General features: G+C 44.6%; 2 protein-coding genes across 2 annotated transcripts; both read left to right on the top strand.

Annotated features, from left to right (window-relative positions):
- The first annotated feature begins 8,044 nt into the window (after positions 1–8,044).
- On the top strand, positions 8,045–11,667 carry LOC147990761 (uncharacterized). Its single transcript, XM_087531391.1, has 3 exons — positions 8,045–8,121; positions 8,226–8,415; positions 11,431–11,667. The coding sequence occupies exons 1-3, from the start codon at positions 8,045–8,047 to the stop codon at positions 11,665–11,667; spliced, it is 504 nt and encodes a 167-aa protein (XP_087387517.1).
- LOC147990762 (uncharacterized) lies at positions 9,579–11,426 on the top strand. The gene is made up of 3 exons (XM_087542889.1): positions 9,579–11,086; positions 11,175–11,259; positions 11,403–11,426. Exons 1-3 carry the CDS (start codon positions 9,579–9,581, stop codon positions 11,424–11,426), a joined length of 1,617 nt encoding a protein of 538 aa, XP_087399015.1.
- Positions 11,668–13,384: the final 1,717 nt, after the last annotated feature.

Raw genomic sequence — 13,384 nt, 5'->3', positions numbered from 1 at the left:
AGTGGATCCGATCATTTCAACTTCCGCAAGATCAATTATCACTTCTTCTCAACGGTGTTTGTTTCACCCGTCTCCAAGTTTCCTTCGTTTTTCCCACCCACTCACCCTTTTTCTTCAAGGACTCAGATTTCTTAATCAAGTATCCTTTGATTCATGTGAAGCCTCTCCATTCTTTTCCTTCATATTCTTATCCGGTGATTCTCATGAAGATCCTAACGGAGCTTCTAGTTTATCTTTCTTCATTCTTTTTCTTCTCCGGTGGATTCTAGTCAAGCTTTGCTGATCATAGCCTTTCCTCGTTTCAAATGCTTTCTCATGCCGGTGCAATTCTTAATCGTTCACCTCTCGCTATCCTATTGTTCCAGAGTGCTCAAGATATCTCAGAAGGCTCGTCTTTTCATTCAAGATCAGTTCAACCTATTTCGAGGTTGTTATCTCATTCAAGTCATTTTATTTAACCGGTACAAATCTCTCTTCCAAGCAATCGTTCTACGGTGTATCTTTTGAGTGGGCCCTAACCCACAGGTCTTTCCCAGGATCTTACCTGACTCTTCTTATTCTCCCAGAGTATTCTCAAATCTTCTAAAGTTTGACGTAAGAATGAATTTTCATCAGTCAGAGGGTTTCTCCAAGATCTTTCAAATTCTTTTCATTGTTGACTCAACCTTTCCATTCTTCATTCCGGAGTGCCTCAATAATTATTGGTGGTGTTTCTCGTCGTCATTCTCAGATTTTGAAGACCGAGTTTCTCTTAAATCTTGCTCCATTCTCTTCAAGATTCGTGATTCTAGCTTTATGCCATCCTATCATAATTGTTTTCGATTGTGACAATTCTTTTCACCTATCCGGAGAAAATTCAGGAGTATTTTTCAGTTTGATCATCCGGAGCCCATCATCTCAGATTTATTCTTTCTTAGCTTTCAGCTATCATTCTCCAAATATTACCGGTGCATCGCTCAAATATCCTCTAATCAGTTCGTGATCCCTTCGTTCTCTTGTATCTAAATTCCTTCAAGTATCTTCGTTCATTTCACAATTCTTACCCGGTGATTCATCCTTTTTACTTCGTTCATCTTCAATTCTTACGGTGGTTCGTTCAAGAGTTTTCTTCCTTCGTGTATCATATCTATGCATTCGTGCTTTTCAAATTCTACCGGTGGATCGTTGAAGACTTTCTCAAGTTTGTGTTATATCTCTCTTAATCTTTTCTACGAGAATAAGTAATATGTCGAATCCGTTGATTGTCATCAATTTAATTGGTGAAGGATAAGCATAATGTAATTCTTATTCTTGTTTCATCGAGTTTATTCAATTCCTGTTTTCCAGAGTGGCTCATCATACTTATTCTTGGTTTCAAGTGCTCATCTTTCTTTCCCGGAGTTCCAAGCTCAAATTATCATGGAGATCCATCTAAATCATTACAAGGTTTCACCTTGTGTTTTCAACTTCTCTCTCTTTTCGTTATCTTTTGTTTACCGGAGTTCTTCATGAAGGTTCTACATGATGGTTCATCAAGGTTTTATATTCCTTCTCGAAACGTTCATCAACTTTCTTTTCAGAGGAGCTCAAGCTTTCTTCATATTGTAATCCGGAGTGCATTTTTGTCTACTGTATCATTGGAGGTGGTATTATGTCATTCTTGATAATTTGAGTTCATGTTTTCATGATTCACATGTTGTCAAGATTGGGATATTTTAAATCCATCAATCTCGTCATTGGAGTCATCTGGGTTATATTTCACTAAAGCTTTCCCTAAGGATTGTTGCTATTAATGGTGATAATATATGATCATAGTGCTTCATCTATCCTCCCGGTGAAATAACTTTCTCGTCTCCTTGTCCATATCAATTCAATTCTTCTTCCCGTGAGTGGCAGGTTGTCACCCCATAATCTGAGATGTATTCCATAAGACCATATCAAGATTATTCTTTTCGTTGTTGGTGTTCCAACAACTCCGTTCGACCCTTCTCCTAAGGATGCCTTCTCAAACTCTTTTTGTGACAGAAGTGGCATTTGCTTCTCCATTCTTTTATTTCAATTATCTATATTCTATTCTTTCGTTCCGGAGGCATTGTGATGTTGCTCTCTTCAACCCATCTTCTTGTTTTGTCAGGATCGTGTTCTTTTCTTGGTTTATCCATTTAACCGGAGTGTCATGCCCTCTTTTCAAGTTCTTCCCATTCTGTCAAGTTTTGGCTCCCTTCTCAACCGGAGTGCCGTCTGAAATCGTTCTTACCCCTTGTTACATTCATTCAATAGTTTTGGAGGCAGTGTGTTGTGATTTCATCAAGTATGTTCTCATCTGGCCAAGTTCTTATTCAATTTCTTTTCTTTTCAATCGGAGTGCTGCCCAAAGTTGCTCTTCCTTGTTTCTCTTTTCTGACGGAGACTGTTAACTTCATTCATCTCCATTGTATTCTTTTCTCAAATTGGCTTAACCTTTTCAAGGTTCTTTGGTTTCACTCGTTTGTCAAAGAAGCAACTTAGTTTTACCTCTTCTCTTTCTCTTCCGTTTTCCCCTCCGGTGCCATTCTAGATCTCGGGACGAGATCCTCTCGTAGTGGTGGAGTGTTGTAACGCCCCGAGACCGATGTGCCAGGTGTCTTCCAGTTATTCGCCGTCATTGCCATGTCATTTGCTTGCGTGTTGCATCTTGTCATGTCATCATGTGCATTGCATTATCATGTTTTAAAACTTGCATTCGTCTGGATTCCCTCAGTCTCTCTCCGTTGTCCGTCCTGAGCCCAGACACACTTGCACACGCCTGCGACATGTCCGAAATATTATTTTATAAGTGGCCGGAAAAATGTTCTCGGAATGGGATGAGAGTTGGCGTGTGGTATTATTATAGTGTAGATAGACCGCCTGTCAAGTTTCATCGCATTCGGGGTTCGTTTGATAGCCCAAACGTTAAACTATAGTGGCACTATAGCCGGTCTATCGTCGGACGTTTTCGGTCTCCGGAAACAGATGTCGGGCCCTCTCTCTCTCTCTTTTCTCCCCCTCGCAGTCTCGCCACAGCCCACCTAGTCCATCCTCCTTCCCCTCTTCGCTTCCGGAGTTGTCCGATGCGACCGCACGGTCCGAAACCCTCTCTGCACAGTGCATCGAACCCCTCACGTGTGCGTCCGAAATTGTTTCGGACCCGACCCGGGCAGTCGTCACCGTTGGATCCGGATCATCCCCAAACGTCTACAAAACGTCACCGTTTTCTTATTTGGACTCCCTAGAGATTTTATTCGCGACCGTCCGATTTTGATCAGAGGCTCCAAATACCCCTAACCAAAAATCTTCGTTGCTATATAAATAGACGGAACCCTAGCCTTGTCCCATCCATCCACCCATTCCGCACGCCGCCGCCTGGTCGCTTCCACCTCGGGATCCCCATCGATCCAACCAGCAACCTCCATCTTCCCCGATCCAAAATCCTCCCCGACCGTCTCCCTGGTCTTGCACGCTTGGTCAATCGGGTTGCCCGAGTCCCGATCTCCTCACCGCGCCAGTATCCTTGGAGCCACGAGCCTCCCCGTGCTCCTCCACCGTGCCTCGTCATCCGGCGACCAGCTCCACTGCCGGCGATCACGAGATGAGCACAGCTACCCTTCTCCTCCTCCTGCTGTTTATCTGCCTCCCTCCTCTTACCTCCCTGCTTCTCTTTCTCTGTTCTAAACAGGAGCTTGCCGCCCGACCACCTCGCATCGGCTCGATCCGGACGGGAACCGGCCTCTTCAACCTGGGCCATGCCCGCGCCTCCCAAGGAGCCCCTCGTCGAAGCGCTGCTGCCGTTCCCTGCCATGGCGCCCTCGCGCCCGAGCCCTGCATCAGCCCCGCGCCACCGGAGTCAAGCCACCGCCGGCCTCCGCGTCGAGCTCTGCCACCAGAGATCCCCATCGCTGCCTCCATTCCCGCGCCGTTCCTCGCCTCCCAGAGCAAGTCCCTGCGCCGCCCCCTTCTGATTCGTCATCGCACGCGAGGAGGACGACCCCAGCGCCTGGTCTCGCTTCGCTGTTGACTGCGCCCCCTTCCTCTTCGTTCGATCCAACCGCCCCTGCCCGTTAACCGCAGCCGTCGCCCTGTTTCACGAACGAGGCCGCCCCTCGTTGACTTGGTCCAGATCCAGCGAGCCGAGCCCAGCAGCCGACCTACCCAGTTCCTTCGCCTCACGTGGGCCTCCTTGCCTCTCCAAGGCCCAACCTACCCTTGGCCCATCCGCGCAGACCTAGCAGCCGCACCAGATCCGCTAGGCCAGCCGGCCTGCTAAGGCCCGTGGTGAGCAGCCCAGTTCTTCTCAGATTCAGCCCGTAGCTGTTTTTTTCTGTGCCCTGCGAATTTGTCTATTATTCCAGAGATGACTGTTTTACAGAAAAGTCCCTATTCTTCATGCATTTAATAACTTCACAATTGTGCATCGGATTAAAATGTTTTATATATGAAACTTGCTTAGAATTTTGTCTATATTCATAATATCCAACTTTCATCCATGTTCAAAATGTTTAAAAGGCTGTTTGTTTAAATTTGCTCCTATGTCATGCTTAAATGCTTTAATTCATAACTAAATAACCGTAGCTCCGAATTAAATAATCTTTATATGTAAATGGGGTGGAAAAATGCCTAGTTTAACATGATGCACTCATCTTGCATGTTTAACAACTCTAAAACATGGTTTAGGGCAGAACAGTACCAAACCTTAAAATATGCACATGAGGAGCTTCCGGACTTGTTGTTTGTTGTTTCCGGCCTCATTTAAACTTGACTAGATAGGTAGTTTTCTTTGCTTCACCCTCTTGCCATGTTTAACAACATTTAATATTGTTGGGTACATAAACGAGATCAAACTTAATAACTTGATGTGGTGTTTCGTCAATATGCAACCCGTTGCATATTGAGCCCCACTTAATTTGTAGGGTTGTTTGTGCACTTTGCCATGCCATGCATATTTAAACCGGACATGCATCATACTTGGTTGTGCATCATGCCATGTTATGTGGTGGTTGTTTACTATGGTGCTTGCTTCTTTCCAGTGTTGCTTCTTCGGGTTGGTTCCGATAACGTCGCGTTTGTGAGGACCCGTTCGTCTACGTCCATTTGTCTTCTTCATGGACTCGTTCTTCTCCCTTGCGGGATCTCAGGCAAGATGATCATACCCTCGAAATCACTTCTATCTTTGCTTGCTTAGTTGCTCGCTCTTTTGCTATGCCTATGCTGCGATACCTACCACTTGCTTATCATGCCTCCTACTTTGTTGAACCAAGCCTCTAACCCACCTTGTCCTAGCAAACCGTTGTTTGGCTATGGTACCGCTTTGCTCAGCCCCTCTTATAGCATTGTTAGTTGCAGGTGAAGATTGAAGTTTGTTCCTTGTTGGAACATGTTACTTGTTGCGATATCACAATATATCTTATTTAATTAATGCATCTATATACTTGGTAAAGGGTGGAAGGCTCGGCCTTATGCCTGGTGTTTTGTTCCACTCTTGCCGCCCTAGTTTCCGTCATATCGGTGTTATGTTCCCGGATTTTGCGTTCCTTACGCGGTTGGGTAATAATGGGAACCCCTTGACAGTTCGCCTTGAATAAAACTCCTCCAGCAATGCCCAACCTTGGTTTTACCATTTGCACTAACAACCTACCACCTTCCCTTGGGTTCTGCAGACTCAAGGGTCATCTTTATTCTAACCCCCCCCCCCCCCCCGGGGCCAGTGCTCCTCTGAGTGTTGGTCCGACCGAGCAGACTGCGGGGCCACCTCGGGGCAACTTGAGGTTTGGTTTTACTCATAGGATGTCTCATCTGAGTGTGCCCTGAGAACGAGATATGTGCAGCTCCTATCGGGATTTGTTGGCACATTCGGGTGGTGTTGCTGGACTTGTTTTAACCTGTCGAAGTGTCTTGAAGAACTGAGATACTGAGTCTGATCGGAACGTCTCGGGAGGAGGTATATTCCTTCGTTGACCGTGAGAGCTTGTGATGGGCTAAGTTGGGACACCCCTGCAGGGTTTTGAACTTTCGAAAGCCGTGCCCGCGGTTATGGGCAGATGGGAATTTGTTAACGTCCGGTTGTAGAAAACCTGAAGTTGACATTAATTAAAATGCATCAACCGCGTGTGTAACCGTGATGGTCTCTTTCCGGCGGAGTCCGGGAAGTGAACACGGTGTTGGAGTTATGCTTGACGTAGGTTGTTCTAGGATCACTTCTTGATCATAGATTCTTGGACGTGCTTTGCCTTCTCTTCTCGCTCTCATTTGCGTATGTTAGCCACCATATATGCTAGTCGCTTGCTGCAGCTCCACTTCATACCTTTTTTCCTTACCCATAAGCTTAAATAGTCTTGATCGCAAGGGTGCGAGATTACTGAGTCCCCGTGACTCACAGATACTTCCAAAACCAGCTTGCAGGTGCCGATGAGTCTGTGCAGATGACGCAACCAAGCTCAAGGAGGAGCTCGATGAAGATCTTGTCCTTTGTGTTGTTTCGTTCTAGTTGATCAGTAGTGGAGCCCAGTTGGGGTCGATCGGGGAACCTTGTCGCATTTGGGGTTCTTCTTTTATTTTGGTTCCGTAGTCGGACCTTGTTTGTATTTGGATGATGTAATGCTTTATTCATGTAATTGTGTGAAGTGGCGATTGTAAGCCAACTATGTATCTTTTCCCCTATTGTATTACATGGGTTGTTTGCGAAGATTACCTCACTTGCGACATTGCTTTCAATGCGGTTATGCCTCTAAGTCGTGCTTCGACACGCGGGAGATATAGCCGCATCGAGGGCGTTACATATACATGGAGATAAACATTTTTACTTTTTAAATCGGTGCCAAAGTTTCACGTAAAACAAAGTCATTGTACATTTAACTTTTTCTTTTCTGGATAAGTAGTTCCTGCAACTGAAGTTTGCCTCACAGAACTGAACCGGGACAACAAAACTGCAGTATGCCTCGCTGAACAGGGGTGTGAGAATCATCGAACCGGACTCAAGCAATTTTTGTTTGAGCATCAATGAATAGAATCCATCCATCCACGCAACGAACAGGGGTGTGAGATACAAGAATCGAATTCAACCACAAGATAAATAACAACTACAAGAGAAGAAAAACAACAGCCGAGCGTGGCGACCGGCTGGATAAGCGGCTTGGCCTTGGCGTCCCCACGCGCGACCACAGCCGGCTTCTCCGTCGAGCATGGCGGCGCGACGCTTTTCTGACGTGTGGCTCCGCTATTGCCCTGTTGCAAGATCGACACGAACCCGCTCGCTCGCCACGCGTGGTTCAGAGGAGAGGGAGACTGTGTTTCAGAGGAGGATGAGACGAGGGAGCCGGCGTTGTAGATCGAAGGAAGATGGCCAGCGGCGCAGACCGGAGAAGGAGGGCCAGCGGCGCAAATCGCGGGAGAGGAGAGATGGGGAGAGGAGTCGTACGAGAGAGATGGGCAATTTGATTATTTGCCACCCCTTACTTGGTACATTGACTATTTTCTACTTTTTACTTTGTATTTAATCTGATGACACTCTTTATCTGGGTGTTTGTTATTTTACCCTCTGTCATATGGGTCCTGTAGAAAAAGACATACTTGCCCTTACATCTCGATTGACCAGGAATAGAGGAGCTCGTTCTCATCCCCTCTCCAGCACAAACGACAACCCCGGCGGCTACTGGACGACAGCGACGACGGCGGCCCTGGGGATACTCGACGGCGGCGGCCCTGGCGAGTCCCTCTCCCCCCTTCCTCTTTCCTGCTCCCTCCCTCTCTTGCGCTCATCTCCCCGGCGGCGCCCCTAGGGTTAGGGTAACCATTAGGCGGAGCAGCGGCGGCCGACCCTAGGGTTAGGGCAGGCGGCGAGGCGGCTTCTGGCTTGGTTGTGGCCGTGGTGTGCCACCGCTGCTTTGTGTGCTTCTGCTGCTGCAGCTATGTGCTGTACACGAGCAAGTTGACCCTGTTGATGTTCTAAGTCATTCTGTACACGAGCTGCTTACTTGCTGTTGTATATCTCATGATGTTTGCTTGATTTCTTGCTGTTACAGGCCACATAACTCAGATGAGCTAGGTGTTGGAGATGGCTGAACCGGAGAGGGGTGAGCACGTTGTTGCAGACGGCTTCGACTTTCCTCCTTTGCTTGTTCCCAAGCCGAGGTGAGAAAGCAAAGTAGCTTATTTTTGGTGCTCATCTGAATGCACGTTAGTGAACAAACGCTAACTCCATCGTATGTTGTTTGTTATTGGTCATTATCGAGTAGGCCGCATCAGCCGCCGCTGGTGTATACATTAACTATTAGAGTAGCTCCTTATGTCTACAAGCTTGATGATGGAAGCGAGCAAGTTGTTGACAAGCATGATGTTGTGTTTGATTTTAACATTTCCGGTATGTCATGGGTTAGCTTCAATGAAGCTGTGGCACAACATATCAAAATGGGGATTGGCCAAGAGGTGCGGTTGTTTGCATTAGACACCATTGAGAGCACTGTTGATCTTGTACTTAATGGTCAACAACTGAGTTCGCACTTTATTGGCAATCATTGGGACTTTGAGGCCAAGAAATCGTTTCTGTTAGCTGAGGTTGTTACATTGGAGGCACCGATTGCAAAGAAAGTAGGAAAGAAGAGGGCTCCCAAAAAGCCAACTGCCCCAACAAATCCCATAAAACCACCAGCTCCTAAAAAATTAGTTGCCCCCAAAAAGCCAAGTGCTCCTAGAAAACCCAAAAACCCACCAGCTCCCAAAAGCCAAGTGTTGCTAGTAAGAAGGCAACAACAAACACTTCTGTAGAATGCAGTGCTAGCTCATCTATGGTTGTTGATAATTCAAACTTGTCAGCTTTTGAGTTGGCACAGACAATGGGGAGTCAGTATAGAGTTTTTCCAGATGATATGGAGTTTTCACCGGATGATGTTGACCACCCAGCTACAATGCAATTTCAAAGTGTTTGTGATGTGGTTGATAGTAGTGAGAGATGTGAGTCCTCTGTGCTTACTCAGGAAGAACCACCCATAGATTGGAGCTTGATTGAGATAGATCCTCCCATATGTGATGACAATATGTGCGATCCTCTTGGTATCAATGATGTCGACATTCTCATAACCGAAGAGAATATGTGTGATATTCTTGGTATCAACGATGAGGCGGTCCCCGAGCCACCACCTTCTCCACCTAGTGAGGAAGTTTACATGACCGATGAGGAGGATCGTCAGCTTTTCATTGAGGCTGCCACCAGAGGAGGAGATTGCATATGACAAAGAGAACCCGCAGATGTATCTTGGTGCTTTGTTTCCTTCAATGAAAGATTTTAGGATGGCTATCAGACAATATGCAATTAAAAGGGAAATTGACATTTGGGGATATAAGACTGATAAGAAAAGATATCTTGGCAAATGTAGAGCCAAGGGTTGTCCATGGAGGATTACAGCTAGAATAAGGACTGATGGACAAAGCATAAGGGTACTAACGTTCTATTTAAGGATTGTTATTGTTGTTGTTTTTTCTATGTTTTTCATAAGTTTTTCCTATGTTGTGATGTGTTTCTTCTTGTATTGCAGGTTACCAAGATTTCCGTGAAGCACAAGTGCTCTTCTACTGGTAGAATAAAAAGCAGCATGACATCTCAAGGATGGGTAGCACAGAGGACTGTACCCATTATACAGAGTGACCCTACTATTGGATGCAAAGAGCTGTTGGGGCATTTGGAAGATACATATGGCACAACCATTGAGTATCATACAGTGTGGAAAGGCAAAGATATAGCACAGAAAGAGATATATGGTAGCATGAGGCAGAGTTTTCAATATTTGTTTAACTTCAAAGCAGAAGTTGAGAAGAGATCCCCAGGCAGCATTGTAGAGGTGGATATGAAGATGGTTCACGGTATTGTTCGCTTTAACCGAATCTTTATGGCTCTTAAACCTTGCATTGATGGCTTTAAAGTTGGTTGTAGATCATATCTTAGTATAGATTCAACTGCACTCACCAGTAAATGGAGAGGTCACTTAGCAGCTTGTACAGCATTAGATGGGCATAATTGGATGTACCCTCTAGCATTTGCATTCATTGACGGTGAAACCGATGAAAATTGGACATGGTTCATGTCACAACTAAACAGGGCATTAGGTCATGTTTCCCCTCTAGCTATATGCACAGATGCATGTAAAGGTTTAGAGAATGCAGTCAAAAAAATATTCCCTCGTGCAGATCAAAGAGAGTGTTTTAGGCATCTCATGGCTAACTTCTCTAAAAAGTTCCAAGGAGATGTGTTTGGCAGAATGTGGCCAGCTGCTAGGGCATATAGGCCACAAGTTTTTAACTACCACATGAATAAAATCCTAGCAGAAGCACCTGATGTGCATGAGTATCTCTCAATATACCATAGCTTAAAATGGATGGGATGCATGTTTGACCCCTCAATTAAATGTGATTACATCAATAATAACCTTGTCGAGTCTTTTAATGGCTGGATTGAAGATTACAAAGAGTTGCCACCTGATGAGCTAGCTGACACTCTTAGAGAGCTAGTCATGAAACTTCGTGAGAAAAGGAGAAAGATTGGAATGAAACTGAAAGGAAAAATTATTCCAGCCATCATCCAACAAATTCATAATAGGACAAGGGGACTTAAACATTTGAAAGTTGGGAAATCTGGAGTTGCAAGTTGTGAGGTGAGGGATACAAGTAAATACAACTTGCGACATGTTGTGAAAACTACCCAAAGCGAATGCACGTGCTTGGAGTGGCAGCACACATGGAAGCCTTGTGAGCATGCACTTGCTTTCTTGCTGGATAGAAGGAACCCCAAATGGGAGGATTATGTGCATGACTATTTCTCTCTAGAGAAGTTTTGGGCAGCATATGCTGGAGAGGTTGAGCCATTGACAGATAGGTCTCAATGGCCACATGTACAATTTCCATTTGACATGGAGGCTCCATTAGACAAGAAAATAGGTGTTGGAAGGCCTAGAAAAAACATGTACAAGAGCTTCCTTGAAGGTGGAGATGGTGGTCCTAAAAAGAAGAAAGAACCAAAACAGCTAGGCAGCAAGAATAGATGCAAAAGATGCCACATTTTAGGCCACAGGCAGTCCACCTGTCCGCTGAATGGACCAAGGCCAAGGTACGTTTAATGATCTATGTTTATTTCATCACTTGTAATGATCAATGTTTATTTCATCACTTATTTTACTGTGTACTACCTTGTGCAGGAAAAGAAAGAAGAGAGCACCAAGATATCCAGTTGATGATGATGCCTCAGCACTGGAACCTGAAGTGGCATCCCAACAACCTGAAGTTGTCACTCCCAATAGGCACATGATCACCATGCCACAAAGTCTTTAAGGCAGTCCCAAACCAGTGACAAGAAGGTAACACATCCACATACTACAACAATGTCTATTTTAACTTGCACTTATTACATTTCTCGATACATGCAGCATGCTGGCTTCGGCGTTGGCTGATGAGGCAACACATGCAGCACCACAACTTGATGTGGCTGTCACTCCAACCAGGCACATGATCACTATGCCACAGAGTCTCCAAGGAAGTCCCAATCCAGTCACAAGAAGGATGTTGGCCATGGCATTGGCTGATGAGGCGTCGCAGCAACCTACCCCAACTGTGGAGGACACCATGATAACATATGACATGGCCTCAAGCTCGAAAGCTAGAAAGTTGACCCCAAAGAGAAGGAAGTACTAGTATTGTGCTTGATCTTCTCTATGCTTTTGGTTGTAATATGACAAACTTAGCATCCTTTACTTTGGATGTAACATGGCAGCAACTATTGTGTTATGCTTTTGGTTGTAACATGGCAGTTACAATGGCCTCCTGCTTTTGGTTGTAAAACATGGCAGAAATTATGGCCTTATGGTAGATGGTGTATGATCATGTTAAACTGCTTTATTTTGCTATATTGTCTTGATATTGTGTCATGGTGTATGAATATGTTCATCTGGAAATATATGTTTGAATTTTCTGTTCTGTGCATACATATCTTGAAAAGTGAAATAACAAGCAAAATGCTGTCCAAATTGGGCCAATATGTTGCCCAAAATTTGAACTTTTTTCCGAACAACCCAGAAAAAATTGAAAATATTACAGTAAATCATTCATATATGTTTGACTAATCTGAGAAAGTTTCATGCAATTTGGATCATTGGTTCAACGGGAAAATGCATCTCAACTTTCAGATTAACTAGTTTGACCACATTTTGACCGAAATTTAAAAGTTGTCAGAAAAAATTGAAAAAAATACAGTAAATCATTCATATATGTGTGACTAATCTGAGAAAGTTTCATGCAATTTGGATCATTGGTTCAACGAATCTATGCATTTCAACTAGTTTGAGCAAATTTGGACCAAAACTTGACGAGGAGCAGCAGCAAAAGGAGACTCCAGTGGTAGGGGCAGTAGCGGCAGGGTAGAAGATGCATGAGGGGAGCAAGAGGGGGCGGCAGCAGCAGGGCAGCAAGGGCCGGCGAGGAGCAGCAAGGGCCAGCAAGGAGCAGCAGGAAGGTGCAGGAGAGGAGGGAGGTACAGGAGTACGAGTTCATCCTGTGGTATGTTTGGATCAGAGAGGTACAAGGGTATAATAGTCCTCTATTTTGTTCACTTATGTTGTCTATTATTTACAAAGTTTGTTTTGTGTTGAAAAGTGGCAAACGATCAAAGTCCAAACAAAGAAGTGTCACCAGATCAATTACAAAGTAAGGATTGGCAAATTATCAAAGTCCAAAGTAAGGGGTGGCAAAAAATCAAATCGCCCGAGAGAGATAGGGTTGCGCGAGCGCGAGGAGAAGAGCGGTTCGGCGTGGTCCGCTCGATTTGGAGGTCTCACTCCGTTTCGGATTTGGCCCGAATATTCGGTTTGTGGGAACGAGGGGATGATCGTTCCACTTGATAACCGAACGCGAGAACGAGGCCTTAGAATGGATTGAACCCGTGACATTTCGGCCCATGACTGCAGCCAAGCACACCCTAAAAAAACAAATATTTAGGAATAAAGGGAGTATATATTTCTATAGATTTGATTAAACTTTAAAAAGCTTATAATTTATACTCCATCCATTCTCAAATATAAGTCTTTTTCGAGATTCCAACAAATAACTACATTCTACATACAGAGCAAAATAAATGAATCTACACTCTAAAATATGTCTACATACATCCCTATGTTGTAGTCCATTTAAAATGTCTAAAAAGACTTATATTTAAGAACGGAGGGAGTAAAATATAAAAATCTCAAGACTTTAATTATTTTGAAACAAAAGGGAGTAGTAGTAGAGTATATACAGAGGAAAAAAAAAGTTTTAGGACTCATTCAGTTTGGAGGATTTCATAACGTAGGAATTAGGACTAGTATAAGAATTTTATAGGATGACACTTGCCACCCTAAGGAATTGACTCGCCTCGTTC

The sequence above is a fragment of the Triticum urartu genome, chromosome 1A, assembly GCF_056163025.1.
Source record: "Triticum urartu cultivar PI428250 chromosome 1A, HENAU_Tu73, whole genome shotgun sequence".
Classification (NCBI taxonomy): Eukaryota; Viridiplantae; Streptophyta; class Magnoliopsida; order Poales; family Poaceae; genus Triticum; species Triticum urartu.
The sequence above is the reverse complement of the archived record's forward strand: the minus strand, read 5'-3'. Positions and strand labels throughout refer to the sequence as shown.

Coding starts and splice junctions, on each gene's coding strand:
- LOC147990761 (XM_087531391.1), top strand. CDS start 8,045: ATGGCTGAACCGGAGAGGGGTGAGCACGTTGTTGCAGACGGCTTCGAC. Junction 8,122..8,225: donor TTGCTTGTTCCCAAGCCGAG/GTGAGAAAGCAA, acceptor ATTATCGAGTAG/GCCGCATCAGCCGCCGCTGG. Junction 8,416..11,430: donor AAATGGGGATTGGCCAAGAG/GTGCGGTTGTTT, acceptor TTGGCTGATGAG/GCAACACATGCAGCACCACA.
- LOC147990762 (XM_087542889.1), top strand. CDS start 9,579: ATGACATCTCAAGGATGGGTAGCACAGAGGACTGTACCCATTATACAG. Junction 11,087..11,174: donor CTGAATGGACCAAGGCCAAG/GTACGTTTAATG, acceptor TACCTTGTGCAG/GAAAAGAAAGAAGAGAGCAC. Junction 11,260..11,402: donor TGGCATCCCAACAACCTGAA/GTTGTCACTCCC, acceptor CGATACATGCAG/CATGCTGGCTTCGGCGTTGG.